This window comes from Tetrao urogallus (assembly GCF_951394365.1).
Source record: "Tetrao urogallus genome assembly, chromosome: 27".
In the NCBI taxonomy this organism is placed as follows: domain Eukaryota; kingdom Metazoa; phylum Chordata; class Aves; order Galliformes; family Phasianidae; genus Tetrao; species Tetrao urogallus.
The window spans coordinates 3,403,431-3,419,168 of record NC_136840.1 but is presented as its reverse complement, the minus strand read 5'-3'; the positions used below and the strand labels follow the sequence as shown (position 1 = coordinate 3,419,168).

General features: G+C 47.1%; 1 protein-coding gene across 1 annotated transcript; it reads left to right on the top strand.

The window, feature by feature from the left end:
- Positions 1-934: 934 nt before the first annotated feature.
- ENTPD4 (ectonucleoside triphosphate diphosphohydrolase 4) lies at positions 935-8,609 on the top strand (the record flags this gene model as incomplete). The annotated part of the gene is made up of 12 exons (XM_079547528.1): positions 935-1,077; positions 2,238-2,435; positions 2,699-2,904; positions 3,761-3,915; positions 4,002-4,101; positions 4,656-4,715; positions 4,963-5,093; positions 6,319-6,485; positions 6,691-7,015; positions 7,675-7,760; positions 7,996-8,157; positions 8,381-8,609. 12 exons carry the CDS (start codon positions 935-937, stop codon positions 8,607-8,609), a joined length of 1,962 nt encoding a protein of 653 aa, XP_079403654.1.
- Between the last annotated feature and the right edge of the window lie 7,129 nt (positions 8,610-15,738).

Genomic DNA, 15,738 nt, shown 5'->3' with positions numbered 1-15,738 from the left:
AAGAAGTCCCATTTCTGGCAGTCCTGCAGAGCTGTGCACCCACAGCATGGCTGCAGTGCTCCCAGGGCTTGTTGCACCCAGTGCAAGGTGTTGCTGGAGCTGTGATGCAGCGTATCTGCATGCAGGAGGTGGACAGAAGGGCTCTGTCTGCATTGCTTCTGTGATTAGTTAATTACAGCGCTGCAGCTAATGGGGATGATCACATCGAGATGAACAACTTTGCTCTCACTGCATCGCAATGTGGCAAAGCGGGGTGAGCCCAGATGGAAAGCAGAGCCCCAACCCCACCTTGGTTATTGGAAGGTAAAAGATGGTGCACGAAACTGCTGTGCCAGACTCGTGTGCAAAATCTGGTGTGCAAAACTCAGCGTGTAGACCTGGTGTGCAAAGCCTGGTGTGCAAACGTCCAATGCCAACACGCAAAACCCAGCGTGCAAAACTGGTGTGCAAAAACCCGGTCTGCAAAAGCCAGCACGCAAAGCCGCTGTGCAAAACACTGCGTGCAGAACCTGGCAGAACCCAACATGCACGATCCAACGTGCAAAAGCAGGCGTGCAAAGCTCAGCCCTGGGCTGCTATTGCTGCAGCCCCGGTGCGTCCCATCTTTGCAGCGCTCCGGAACGCGCTACCGCCGCTCCGTGGCAGAGCCCCGCACCGCTCTGCTCTCATCCAAACGCACTTTGGGGAATCATTTCCCACCTCTTTGGCAAAGCTCGGTTTCGGGACGGGCGATGACAACAAGCCCCCAAACACAAAGGAATGCTCAAAGGCAAATCTCGGTTTCTTGCTGGATCCATACCGGCGTTATGAATTATTTGCATTACAAATATTGATACGTATTACAGCCGACACGCAGTTACACGTTTGCCCTGCAGATCTACAGGTCTTCGCGTTTTATCCGCTCATCCATCAGCCGCTCTGCGATTTAATTGCGATGAGCGGCCCCCCGGGCTCTGAATTGGCGCCAACCCCGCGCCTAGCCACGCCCCCACCACCTTTAGCCACGCCCCCTATTATGGTCACGCCCCCCGGGGAATCCCTTCCCAGCCCGCCCCCTCGATTATCCGTGCCACGCGTGTGCGTCATTGCGTCACATCCGGCCGCGCACCCGGAAGCGACGCGCTGCCCGGTTGCTATGCGGCGGGGTAGCGGCGCGGTTGGAGGTGCGGAGCGCTGCGCTGCGGCGTGGGGTGGCCCAGGCCGGGTGGTGAGGGCGAGCACGGGGCAGACGAGGGTGGAGAAACCGCTGCTGTGCTTGGGGAGGGGCTTCAGCTTTTGGGGGTGCGGTTTTTTGGGGAGCGGGCTTGGAAGGAGAGAGTGGGCCGGGCCTTGGGGCCTGCCTGCCGCTGGGGCTGTAGGGGAAGGAGGGAGCTGCAGGCTGCCTGCCTGCCTGCTGCCTGCCTGCCTGCCTGCTGCCTGCCTGCCTGCCTGCTGCCTGCCTGCTGCCTGCCTGCTGCCTGCCTGCTGCCTGCCTGCTGCCTGCCTGCTGCCTGCCTGTCTCCCTCTCCAAGCACATCTGAAGGCAGCCCTGCTTCCTTCTTCATCTCTTCCTCCTATTATGTGTTTGTATGTGTTGGTGAGGGCTGTCATCTCCCCAGACAAAACTTTCTCAGCTTTCAGCCCTGCTTGTGTTAGAGATGCTTCTCTGTGGCCCTGCATGTGCAACACTGTGTCTAGTTGTGTCTTGTTCTGGGGAGCTCAAACCTGCACCCTGTGCTCCACCTGTGGCTTCAGCAATGCAGAATGGTGGGGAAGGGTCCCCAAGCAGGGACTGCATGTTTAACGTGCTGGTGCTGCTTGTTGTAATGCTGTCTGGGTTATTATGTATCTCTTATCGTTCTTTAATTCAGGAGGGGAAGAGCAATGGCTTTGAGAGTGGTTGTTCCTTATCAGTTGGATGTGACTGGCTGATTCTGGAACACCTGCTTCCCGTCTGCTGGTCCTCCCAAAATGGGGAGGTAAGAATCGCAAAGGAGCTGTCAAATTGTGATGTTGTTTGAGGGAAAGCCTGGGTACCTGCTCACCAGCTTGAGCCTAGTACGAAGTGCAAAGGTGGAGGTGTGGTCTTGACTACTTATCAGGCAGTGTGAACAAAACAGAGCTGGAACAAAGCAAATGATGTTTACAGAACATATATTCATCTTTGGCTCGTTTCAGAATGCACCGTGCTTCCCTTTGGTGATAAAGTCCATCTTTAAAGCAAACCACAGCCTCACAGAATCCTGTTTGCTTTTCAGGATCGGCGTTTCTTGTTTGCTTCCTGCTTCTTGGCACTTCAGCATCTCCCCAATGGGCTGTCCGCGTATTTTCAACACTACTTTGCGTCAGATTGTGGTGATTGGAATACTTGCTGCTGCTGTCTCTCTGCTTTACTACTCGCTGGTTGTCATCCGCAATAAGTATGGGCGTGCATCCAGGGACAAAAGATTCCACAGGTGAGAGTTGAAAAGGCTCTGGTGGGAGGAAAGAAAAGTAGTTTTGATGTGAAGGACGAATTGATGCAACATATGAATAAATAAATGGGGGAAAAATGTTTTTGAAGCTTTCCTTATCCAAGTTGCTTCCAGTTTATCAGTTTCTATGGGCACTTCAGTGACGGTGTAATACTGATCACTCTGCTTCTCGTGATGGAAACTATTCTGAGTCTGTTGAGGGATACTTGGACATTGCAAGGTGGTAGTGCTGAGTTTTCTTCTAGGTATCTTGCTCGGGTAACGGACACAGAAGCTACAGATACAAACAATCCCAACCTGAACTATGGGATCGTGGTGGACTGTGGTAGCAGCGGCTCTCGGATTTTTGTGTATTGTTGGCCAAGACACAACGGAAACCCACACGACCTGCTGGACATCAAACAGATGAGGGACAAAAACAGAAAACCGGTGGTTATGAAAATCAAACCAGGTACTGGTAATAAATGATCTTGAGATGTGGTTTTTTTCTAGATAGCTGTGTGTCTAAACTTGGCTTTTTCTGAAACCAGCACTTAGAGCATCTGGGGAAAAGACACGTAGAGGTTGTTGGTGTGGTGGTACTCCAGATTTCTTTGGGTTTTGTTTGCAGGGAGCTTTGCTCATCGTTGGAGCTTGGAATGTGACACCAGTGGGCGGGAAGGAGAGAATTCTGTGCTAAGATAGCAGCTGGTTCAGTTGTCGGTTAACTTGGTTCTGTTTATTTAGGGAATGAATAATCTGCTTTCTATAAGGCTACTTGAACCAATTTAAATAGGTGATTATAGCAGAAATGCTAAGTCCTAGCTTGAAGCAGTGATGGAGCACCTGGTGGGAAGGCAGGGCCAAGCCAGGGGAGCTCAGGTGCATGCAGTGCAATGCACTGACAGACCTGAAGGGCTGGAGCCAGGATCCACCCTTTTCCAGCCCTCATTTATGGGTTGGCAGTGGAGGTGAGGGCATCTCTCTGGGGATCTGTGTGTACCTGAGGCCTTCCAAAGGTAAGCAGACTTTTTTTCCTTTGTTTCTGCATCCATGGCTGCTGCATTTGGGCTTCTCCTCATTGGTTGCAGCCTAGGACTTTTGCCACCCCACTATTATTACTCTCCATCACATTATAGCATTACAGTGATGGATTTTTGCTGAACACTTAATTATTTCTCCAAATATTAGCGTTATTTATTCATTTCTAATTTCCTTAGTTGAATTCCTGGCTTTGGGCTGCTTATTCCTGCTCTGTGTGTCAGTTATCCCAACAGGAAATCCCAAAGCCCGAATTGCTTCACTCTCATGTTTCTCTGTTTCACCAGGCATCTCAGAGTTTGCTAACACTCCTGAGAAGGTCAGCGATTACATTTTCCCACTTCTACGCTTTGCTGCTGAACATGTGCCCCGTGCAAAGCACAAAGAGACTCCTCTTTATATTCTGTGTACTGCAGGAATGAGGATTCTGCCAGAAAGGTCAGTGGCTCTCTTAATTTCTGCATTCAGATCAGCAGGCCTGGTGTCTCTGCCTGTTTTTAACCGCTCAAACTGTGATTTTGCAGCCAGCAGAAGGCAATACTTGAAGATTTGGTCACTGATATCCCCGTGCATTTTGATTTTCTGTTTTCGGACTCGCACGCAGAAGTTATTTCAGGGAAACAGGAAGGTAGGTTTGTGTTGGGGAAACACTCACAACCTTCATAACCTGTTGTGCTACGATCTGGGAGCTGTTTAAAGTTATTTAATGCCTTTTAAGATCCTGGTTTGGATGTGAGAGATTATTCCTCAATGGCAACAGATGGAGTGCGGAGATGATCATCTGCTGCGATCTCCTGGCTGGTCTAAATGTTTCCTAATTAGCAGTGACAATAATTTGTCTGTGTTTAGCAGTGATTTTAGTCCATTTTCTGGCTTTAGGGGGGAAGGGTGAGGATAAGGCACAGCATTTGTGAGCAAAGAAGGGAAAAGTGGTTTTAGAGGAGCAGTGTTTTGTTGTGCTCAGTTTGCTGGAGGCAGAAAATAGCTTCATAGGAGTCGACGTGCTTGCTTTGGTCTGAAATGTACATGTGAACTTGTTGCCAATGCAGTGGCTTAGGATTTTTTCTAGAATCTTGACTTGGAAAAGCAGATCTGGAGTAATGTGATGGGAATGTTTGATGTTTCAGTATAATGTGAGCTGTGATATGTTGTATTAACTCAGAATATTCCTTATGTACGCAGGAGTGTACGCGTGGATTGGCATCAACTTTGTTCTTGGCAGATTTGAGCATACAGATGATGGTAAGTGGCCGTGGATGGGATTTTGGGAAGGATTGAAGCGTGTTTGCTGTGCCATCACTGCTGATGGTCTGATTTTTTGGTGGAGATCTCAGTTAATAGTGCGTGTGTAGATGCTGGTGCTCGATTGATGTGTGTGTGAAAGTTTGATCCACATTGCTACGAAACAGAGGTTAAACAGAGGTGGTGTAGAGCTGCATTCTGCCCATTCTGACTGCATTTCCCAATGGCTTCTGCTTGTTTTATCCAGAGGATGAAGCGATTGTGGAGGTGCACATCCCAGGCAGTGAAAACAAAGAAGCTATTTTCCGTAAGAGGACTGTGGGTATTCTTGACATGGGTGGAGTGTCGACCCAGATAGCGTACGAAGTCCCTAAAACTGTAAGCTTTGCCTCTTCACAGCAGGTTATTATCTGTGCAACTTCCTTCTTTTCATTTTAGTTTATTTTAATGCATATTCCTTTTTTATCCCCCCCTTGTTTTCTTTGTTTTGAGTCTTATCCTTCATTCCATCACACCCAAGCCAAAGGCAAGAGAAGATGGCAAATATCAGCCCTTCATCAGCTAAGCACTTCATTGTATTTCTTCATTCAAAAAGTTGATTTCAATTAGCACAACTTGTCACTAACTTTTCAGTGGGTCTGCTTTCTTTCTCTGTGCATGTGTGCATGTGTGCTTGTGCAACTTTTAAATCTGTGTGGTACTGAGAGGCTTTTGTAGTTTAGAGGCAGAATGTTTATAGTTATTTTCCAAGATCCTGTATAAGGTGTGGGTTGTTTCTTTTTTTTTCCCCTCAGAAGTTGGATTGCTAGGAACTGAATTAACAGGACATGGGGATAACAGTTCAGTTTGAAATATCACCTACATCTTCATCACAGTTCATCTGTTAGGGGTTATAGGATACAAATTTCTTTGATGGGAGGCTTAAAACGAATGTAACTTGCTCTGATTGCATTCCATTGAGCTCTAGAGTGGTGCCTAAAGCTTTAGAATTGGATGACCTCCCATTAACTTCACTAAGAAATCATCTGAAGCCAGAATAGTGTAAAAACGGAGTGGTTTGGCTCTCAGTGCACTGCTGTAATGAGAGAGATGGCTGTTTACACTCTTCCTGTGAAATTACAGGTATACACATTGCAGGTGTACAGCTAAACAAAAGCACAGGCATTCAGATCAAACTGAGATGGGAAGAGTCACGGGCAACTGATGCTGATGGCTGTGTGGCTTTATCTGAATGCAGACCAATAGATGGGAGGTTCTGATGTGAAACCTCTCCAGGTTCCTAACCAGAGAACAGGCGACAGCTGACAGCGGTGCTTAAAGTCTGACTGCTGCTTCTCATCTTTTCCCAGAGGAAAAATCACTGCAGTGTCATTGGTAGCAGCTCCCATGCACTTCCTTAAGTACCAATGGCATCCAACACAGTGCTTTGAGAGCAGTGTGCTTTGCTCTAACAAGTAGAAAGCAACGTGGGCTTGTGGAAAGCAAATAGATGCATAAGGAGTGGCGTTTAACGTTGTCAAAGGCATCTTCTGTTTCAAAGTGCTCATCTTCAAGTTCTGCTTCATGTTGTTCGTATTTAACCCTAGTGCTTGTGCTCTGACAGGAGGAAGTTGCCAAAAACTTGCTTGCAGAATTCAATCTGGGCTGTGATGCTCATCAAACTGAGCACGTCTACAGAGTCTACGTTGCAACGTTCCTTGGCTTTGGAGGGAACGCAGCACGCCAGAGATATGAAAACAGCGTGTTTTCCAGTACAGTGCTCAAAAATGGGTAAATGGCTTTAATTGCTTGGAGATGCAGCTTCTGTAACCCTTGATTTCGATGTGTTTAGTCAAATGTCTTGATGTAAAGCTTAGTTTATACAGCGTGCCGCGTGGGGTGTTGGAGTTCCTTTAAATAAGGATATCTTGTTTTGGTGCTTGCACATCTCACAGCTTGATGTTTCTGATCTTAAGCTGTTGCTTTCCTTCATCAGACTGCTGGGCAGACAGACTGGCATGACTTCAGATTCCCCATACCTGGATCCCTGCCTGCCCGTGGATGCTCAGGATGAGATCCATCAGAACGGACAGACCATGTATTTGAGGGGAACAGGAGACTTCAATTTGTGTCGGGAGCTCATCCAGCCCTTCATGAATAAGACCAATGAAACTCAGACCTCCCTTAATGGTGTCTACCAGCCTGCTGTGCACTTTCAGAACAGTGAATTCTATGGTTTCTCAGAGTTCTATTACAGCACGGAGGACGTGTTGCGCATGGGAGGGGATTACAATGCTGCTAAATTTATCAAGGCTGCAAAGGTAAAGTGTTCTCCAGAGAAACTCTCTTTCTAGTTTGGAACAGCTGCTCTACAAAAGCACTTCATGCTGAAAATCTTGCAGCAAAACTCTTCCTTCCAGGATCCCAATCTTTTTATCCTGTGATCCCTGTCACAAGGCATCTCTTTTCCTCACTGGGTGTTGTTTTAAAATACTGCTTTAAAGCATAGTAGTAAAATACAGTCTAAAAGAAGTGATGCAGAAAAGGGTTGATGCTGGAGAAGTTCTCTTGGGGTTATGGCATAGAAGAACCAATTTTGTTTTCCCCTTGCTTTCTGTGCCTTGTGCCAGTTTTACAGGTGTGACTCCTAACAATTCACTGGGGACAGTCATGCTGCAGTGTGTCCTATAGGAGTATGATGGCCTGCTTTGGCAGTGCCATAAGAACAGATTTCATCTTCAGGTGTATGACTGAAGAATTTAATAAAACAGTTAGTTTAATTACAAATGTTAAGTAAGGATCAAGATGGCTGTACACAGAATAGAGTGAAAAACGTGGTCAGGCTTGGTGGCAGTGCAAGGGATGCTGTTGCATACAGCTTTAGTATTTACAGAGCATCTCAGCTGGTGGCATTTCTTTTCTTCAGGGCAGAAGCATGTTGAAGTCTTGGTTTGTTGTTTTTTTTTCTTCTTTCTTCAAGGATTATTGTGCCACTAAGTGGTCTGTCCTACGGGAACGTTTTGACCGTGGTCTTTATGCATCACATGCTGATCTCCACAGACTGAAGTAAGTATTTGTGTTTGTACAGCAAATCCATTCATGCAGGGCTGCCAGGAGGGAGGTCACGTCCAAACGGTCCGTTTAGTGAAATCACTGCAAGTGTGAATATAACCTGAAATATTGCATCAGCCATAAAAGTTAACTGCTGTTGCGGTGTCTAAATGTGCTCCTCAGCCCTTTTGGACTCTGTAGCTGCTGAGGAATGGAATGCCTGACGATATGCCACTTTTCTTTTTTGTAGGTACCAGTGTTTTAAGTCTGCCTGGGTATATGAGGTATTTCACAGTGGCTTCTCTTTCCCTGCGAGCTACAGCAATTTGAAAACTGCTCTGCAGGTGTATGACAAGGAGGTGCAGTGGACACTGGGAGCCATCCTGTACCGAACACGGTTCTTACCTTTAAGGTACTGCTGGTTTTCTGCAATGTCTGGGCAGTTCTTCGGTGGAAGTTAGAGGGAGACAAGGTGCTGCTTCTGGTGAGCACGCACAACCTAAGGATGTGTTTCTAGAAGCTCAGCTAACGCTTGGTAAAGCCCTGCTGACTAAAATGGGCTCTACTTGATTTGCTTTGGTTTGGAGGCAAGGCTTGATTGGTGACTTGTGCGTTATCTCCCTGTTTCCTTTCAGAGACATCCAGCAGGAAAACTTCCGTGGAAGTCACTCCCACTGGAGGAGCTTCTCCTTCGTTTACAATCACTATTTGTTTTTTGTCTGCTTTCTGATCGTGCTGCTCTCCATCCTGCTTTACCTGCTGAGGCTCAGGCGGATCCACAGGCGAATGCTGCGTAACAGCTCGTCTCCTTCCCTCTGGATGGAGGAGGGCCTCCCACCACAGAAGATCTCTGCAGCCTTGTGAGAGGCTGTGATGGAGCACAACTCTTGGACTTCCTACACAAAAAGCCATTTTTGCCTCAGGGTTTCTCTTTTTTTTTTTTCTTCTTATTTCTTTTTTCCCCTTTGAGTCATCGAGGAAGCAAATTGCCCAGAGTGTGGGATTCAGCTCGGTTTTGGAAATGCAGGGAAGTGGAGTTGGTTTGTCTTCGTCTCGTGAAATAATATCTGCCAAAAATTCCTTATTTTTTTAATTCATGCACTTTGGTGTGTAACGGGGTGAGAAAAGACTGTCAGTAAGTGTGTAGCAGCAGCTTAAGCTGTGTATGGTGAGAGAGAGCGTGAATTCTCATCCTGTGGGTGAGACTGTGAAGTTCTGCTAGTCAGGATGAATGAGTTTTATTTGCTTTTCCAAATTCCAGGACTCATATTGCTAGGTTTCTCATTGCTGAGTCTCCTCAGTCAAAGGAAAGGAAGTGCAGGATTTTCAAAAGCAGCAAGGAAACAATCTCTCAGATCAGCTTTTCCAATTTTGTATTCTGTAGTAAATACTGTGATGGAGAAGGAAAAAATCTATTGCACCCAATGCTGTGCTTCCAAAAGCTGCTTACAGCTGTTTTATATGTGACGGTCTCCCCTTTTATCTTGGAAGCTGTATCTGCATAGTGGCACAAGTCACTACTTTTTAATCCTTTCTTTCTCTTTCGTAGTCATCCATTGATTGCCCTCAAACTCCAGTATGGTGGAAAGAACTGGAACATGCCTCAGCTTTTGTTTCTGCTAGAGTAGACATGCACAATGTCTCTTATTTTTAAGTACTCTGAATTGTTAATTTATATTTTATTTAAAGCTGTTAATTTTACTTGAAAGTAAATTTGTCCATGATTAAAAGTGGGATTTATACGAACTCCTGGTGTATGGGTATTTCATTCACCTTAAATCACTTCTGTCCCTGCTGCCTGTGCCCAGCTGGCAATGTTGTCTTCTTTTAGCAGGTGTGGAATTGCAGACAGACGAGATGCTGCACTCAGCACTGAAGGAGGTGGGGATGTTGATTCCATTTTGTTACGCTTAAGGTGCAGTTTCTTCCTCTGAACATCTCCATGCTTTGAACTGTGTGACTGTTTCCTTTTGGTGCCTTGACTGCAAAAACCGTAGGGTGGAGCTGCATTCACTCTCAGTTCTGACATCTGGAGCTGTGATACAAACCTTTTTTCACTCAGGCTGATAATTCTTATCAGAAAACTGACGCTGCTGCTTGTTGCAGAGCTTGTGCTTCCTGCTTCTGAGGTGCCTAAAACTGAGCACAGAGCTTCTAATTGCATGCTCAGATAATGCAGCCCCCATTTGGACAAGGGTCAGTGTGAAAGGGTTAATGTTAAGGTGGAGAGGAAGAATCAGAGTGTGACATGGTGACATCCAGGCGGGTGTGGGGGTGCTTTTAATTGTTTCAGAGCTTAAGGCCCAGCAAGCACGAGGGAGGAGGTGCAGATGGACCAAAAACCACTTGATTCTGCAGCTCCAAACTACTTTGGATGAAAGAGGAATCCTTCCCATCCTGCTCCTGGCTGAGCTTGCTCCAAAGAGGCTGCATTAAGCAACAAGCAAGAGGAAACATGGTTCCTTGAAGAGCCTTAGAAATACCTGTTCTCACTCCATTCCTGTTGCTGGGCTCAGGTTTCCGTGCACAACGGTGGTGTTTATCTGTTTGTGTCTGGTTCTGCATTGACTGCTTTCTTTCTCCTGCTTCTCCCATTCACCTTGTCCTTTCTCCAGGTGCCTTTGGGGCTGGTAAGAATGCAGAAAAGCACAGGGGAGAAGCGAGGGCGCTGCTCTTTGACCTTCCCCAGTGACCTGGAATGGGCAGGAGCGTGATGCTGCAGGTTTTGGCCTTGCAGCCTCTTAAATGCATCACTCATCATCTTGTTGCTGTGTTTTTCATGTATGGCATATATCCAAAGAGGGTCCCTAATGGAAGAAGTGTTTTAGAGATAAAAATACGCCCAGGAAAGAGAGATGGAGAGCCTGGGGTGAGGAGGGTAAGGGGGAGAAGAGGCTCACAGCTCCTTCAATGTGGAAACAAAAGGGTTTTCTGTGCCTCTGCAGCACTCTGCAGAGGGGACAGTCAACAGCAGTGACTCGATGGCAGCCTGATCACGGGCACCTTGTTCTTCTCCCATTGTTTCTGCCATTGTTGCTACCAAATAACGCATGAAGCTCATTGAAAGCTGAAATGAGCCTCGTGAGGGCTTTGCTGCGTCCCTCTCCCTGGGCATTAGCTTCTATGTGTGTAGCATTCAGGGGACTGGGTCCTTATAGCTGTTTTTCAGGTCATTCTCTCTCTTTTTTAAGAATGGGAGGACGACAATGACTTTCTAAGCTGAGTTTGAAGATCTTTGGAATGCTTTTTAAGGACGAGGAGGGAGCTGCTGCATTTGTACAAGGATGGTGAGGACCAGTACATTGCGTTCCTGAGCATCCTTGCCCTGTTTGCTCTCTTAACAGCCTTATTCTGTTCATTTCAGTTCCTCTTCTCTTCTGGATGCAGTCACAACTAAATGAATCCTTCAGCAGGAGGATGGCAGATGAGTTCTGCCTGCTCAGGGCTCCTTGGGGCCGGCAATCCCTTCCGTGGCCCTTGATCCCTAGACACAGAAATGTGTGCCCTGCTGTTAGCAGGGGGACTCTTGCCATCTATTGGGAAGGGATGGAAGCTCAAGGACCTCTGCCATCCCCCAGGGTAAGATGACAAAGTGCATCCCACCTTCCTGGGTTTGTCTTGCAGGTGTCGTTTTGTTGCACGTGTGGGCTCAGCTCTTGCTGCTTTCCCACCATACTGTCACTGCCTTGAGTCAACTTCTCATCCTTGTTTTGTCACTAAAAGAACATAAAACTCTTTACACTCTCCTCTATCCGTACTGGGGAAGCATTTTGCTTGTGGAAAGCTGGATTTCAGCAGCTGAATCCTTGAATCATGCTCAAAAGCAATTAAGATCTATCAGGAGAATAGAGAGTGCTTGCTGAGTGCCTTGTGCTTGAGTCTTCCTTGGTCCAAGAAAACCAGTAGCTTGCATTCCAGTTGGGAATTTCAGTGTCAACTGATCTCTCTCCCCACCTTGAAAGGTGAAGGATAGAAATGCAAGGAAGATGCGTGTGTTTTCTCTGTGGATGTGATGCTCTGTTGTTCCAATAGCAAAACAGCAGCTGCCATGTAAGCATTGAGCTACAGTGTCCTTTCTGAGCTCCTGTGCTTGCTACAGAAATACAACTGTTGTGTTTCATGGGGAAGTCGTGGAAATTCCAGTAGGGGTTAAACTTCACATAAAATACACTGGTTTATTCCTCACTGTGAGGTGCACAGTCCCACTTCTCTGCGGTCGCTGGTGTTTGTCATCCATCCGGTGAGTGCAAAAGCAGAGCTTTGCCTCTACGATTGCACATGGCAGCAATATTCCAGCAGGGCCAACGGGTGGGAGAGCTGCCACGTGTCGTTAACACCTCACAGAGCATCGGGTCCTTTGGTTCCTCAATTATCACTCCGTGTGTATAGAAGGTTGAATTGACCCAGGTAAGATTTGGACCAATGGCTCCAGAGAGTCTACAGGGTGAAAGCATGAGGCTTGTGGAGGTAATGAGCCTTCCCTTTTAAAAAGAACTAACAATTAGGGGAGATTATAGAACCTAATAGTGCATGCCTAATTTTTTGGAAGCATGGACCATGACTGTGACTGCTTGGTCAAATCCAGCCCTGACTTGTCCTTATGGCAAGCTGTGCACTGCAGGCAGGTACAGAAGGAAGTGCTGAGGCTGAGGATGTGGCCCTGAAATTTGTTGTGCGTGGGTTTTAGGAAGAGCTTCTTCTAAAAGAGAGCCAGGATTTGGAATTGCTGATCCTTGTGTGTCCCTTCCAACTTAGGAAAGCCTGAACGGTTTCCTTCATTTTCTGTTTATGTGATCAGATGATGCAAGCCCAGTCTAAGCAGCGTTTATACCCATAGTCCGTGATTTTGAGAGGTTTCCTATTTTGTTTCTCAGCTTTTTGCTGAGTGCTCTTCTGGTCTTAACCTGCTGCAGTATGAAGGGGGCAGCAGATTTCCCTGAATCCGGCTCAAGAGCTTTGCTGAATTCCTGTCGAATGCTTCGCTTTATGCAACCCACAGGCACTTCCATCAGCTGGAAGCCTGCATGGCATTTGCTGCTTGTATCCTTACCCGACCCGGGCATCCAGAGAGCATTCCTCCTGCAGGCTGTCATGTTTCTCCATGCCCCGATCAGCAGACGCTCACACATTCCTTCCTCTGACCGAACTTCTTTCAGCTTCCTGCTGCTCTGAAACAGCTCCGTTTGGTGCAGCTTCTGCTGTGAAGCATTTTGCTCCCGGTGTCCCTGGGTTTTGACCCATCGGGCTGTGCTCTGCTGATGGTAATTTGCAGAATTTTTGCTACAGGAAAACCAATGCATTACAGATCATTCCCCATCGACAGTTGCTGTTGGCTTCTTTGGGTAGAAGAGCAAAGCTCTGAGTGGTTTCCTAACTTGACATCTTGATATTCTCCATGAGTTGTACCAAGAAGCGAATTACCCTCTTCATAGTTGTAGAATTATAAGGAGTTGCACTGGATCTTTGGAGAGCAAGTCCAACCCCATAATATTAACAATGTGATTGACATTGGAGGGCTGCCCTGCCAACTCACAGGAATGTGGTTGGCATCTCCCTGCTCATGTTGTCAATTTTTCTTGGCGGGTGTCATCTCAGAGCCTGCCATGCCAGGAAGTGATGGAACAGTGATGTACTGTTCTTGTGTTGGGTTGAGTCTTTGAAGTCCCTTCCAACCCAAGCCATGCTGTGATCCCAGGAGCCCTCAGTTATGGACCAGTCCGTTCCACAAAGAGCTGGGAAAACAGGGAACAGGAGGGATTCTCCTGAAAGCAAGGTTGAGCTTCTCCAGTGTTGTCAGTTTATTCCATGTTGCCCAAATCCCTTGCTTAAATTCTACATTGCTGCAATTCAATTCCAGTCCAGCTTCCAGGAGTTGGTCTCAATGACCCTTATGGGCTCCTTCCAACTGGGGACAACCTATGATACGATTCCTTTCTCTTCCCAGCATGTTGCAGGTTCCTCCAATGCTGCTGCCCGACTTGCTGAGATATCCTTTCCCAATAAGTGGTGGCATCAGAGAGCGGGGAGCTCTGCACATCGGTGCCTGAGTAGCTGGGTATGAGGGCTAATGCAGATCAGGATAAGAAATGGGGCTGTGCTCTGAGCAGGAAGGGTAAATGGTGCTTAGGAAGTGATGGGGAAACCTGGGAAGAGGGGTAAGTCTGATGGCAGATGTGTCCTCGTAGTGTTAGCTGTTAAACCATTGGAAATACGCCCAGAGGTGGAGATAAAGCACTTTCATTTTTCAAAATAAAAGGTTTGCTAGCAAGCCCTTCAAAAAATTTTAAATTTCATCAAGGGATGTACTGAACTAATAGGGACATTCCTCCTAAAGCTGGCTTTTGTGAATACCTTGGTGCCTATCAGCTCTCTGCTGACTTGTTTGGAAATCCCATTAAACAGAGGTTCAAATACACATGGCCAAAGCTGGGCAGAAAATACATTTCCATTCGTAGGGAAATGCTGATGTATCAGAACGCGCTTGGGTCAGAAAATATAATTTCAAGGTGTTCTCTCAAACAGATTTGCAGAGCGCTGTTTTTTCTTATTGTTTGTACAATTAGAAGAAGGTTTTATTTTGTTTGTGAATGGAGAATTGCCTTTAGCATCAGGACACCGAGGGCTCTGGGGTAACTCTTGGTGCGGGTCTGGTTGGTTCTGAAAGATGTGCCGTTCAGATTCCTATCCCACCTCCTTCCCTGCAGTCCTGCCTGGATTTCCCCCCGTTTCCCTCCTGTTGCAATGCTCAGATTACAGGACAACCCATGATATCACCCGCTATGAGCAGAGGCTGAAGGGGTTGGGTCTTGGGAGGGGTTTGCTTGGCGAACTCCAGTGAAATTTGCCAGGAAGCAGCAGCTCCTTGCAGCGTATTCCTCCGGCTGCGGGATATTTCCCGGCGCAGAGGGGACCATCGGACAGCTCAGCCCCAAAGGGAGAACTTCAGCCCCGAGGTCACCCCCAGCACGACCTACCACTAACCCCAAGGTAACGCAGGGCTGTCGCCCGTCCTCTCTGGGGAGGAAGGAGCTGATGAGTTAAACCTTTCCAACCTTTCCTCCCGTGCTGAAAGTTTGACTTTGCCTCTCTTTCCTCTTTGTTTTCCTTCTCTCCCATCACTGTGTGCAACGTTTAGCCTTAACGAGCTGGGCTGGCAATCAGGCATATGATTCCACTAATTCCTCTCTCCTGAGTCTTGGTGAGGGAGGGATGACACAGGCACGGCGTCGCTTTGCAAAGATGTTGTGAGCAAGTTATTCTCCCCTTTGCTTGCACACAGGCGCGCACTAATGAAGCAAAAAAAGACGTGTTGCAAACTGCCTGCAAGTCGAGGCAATGTGTATTCTCTGAGGTTCTTACAATCTGCTTGATTTAAAGCTGCTGTGGATGCCACCGACGTGTTGCCAGCTACAAGCAGTTTGAATTCTCCTCTTTGAATACTGTGCTTTCGGTGGAAAAGGCTTTGGTGCAGATGTTTCCCATTGGCAGGAGGCGTAGAGCAGATACATCCATAGATAAGAAACTTTGCTGTTGTCATGCTTGGGATCCACAGCCATTTGCAAAGCATCCTCCTGGCAGCTTTCCTTCGTTAGGCTGTTTTATCACAAAGTTTCAGGATTTGCAGTGGTATCCACCTGAAAAACTGCAGCAGAGAAACTGTTTCTGGAATGACTTTGCCTTCTTTTAGGTAAATTTGTGTTCTTTACATTGGGAAGACGTTACTGTGGGAGGGTGAGAGAGGTTTAAAACCCAATGCAAGGTAGCACGCTATGCAGAAAGACCCCGATTTATCTGTCTGGGAACAATAGTAGGAAACCTGGTTAGCATCTCTCATCAGCTCATAACTGCGACACTGCGCTGCTTTCAGACTGGCGCTGAACAGGGGCTGCAAATAATTTGCTGTAGGGCTGCTGCTTGCCAGTTTCATTTCATCTGCATCGAACCACACGTTGGGGTAGAATTTCCTGGGTTGGAAGTGGAGAGCAGTCAGAAG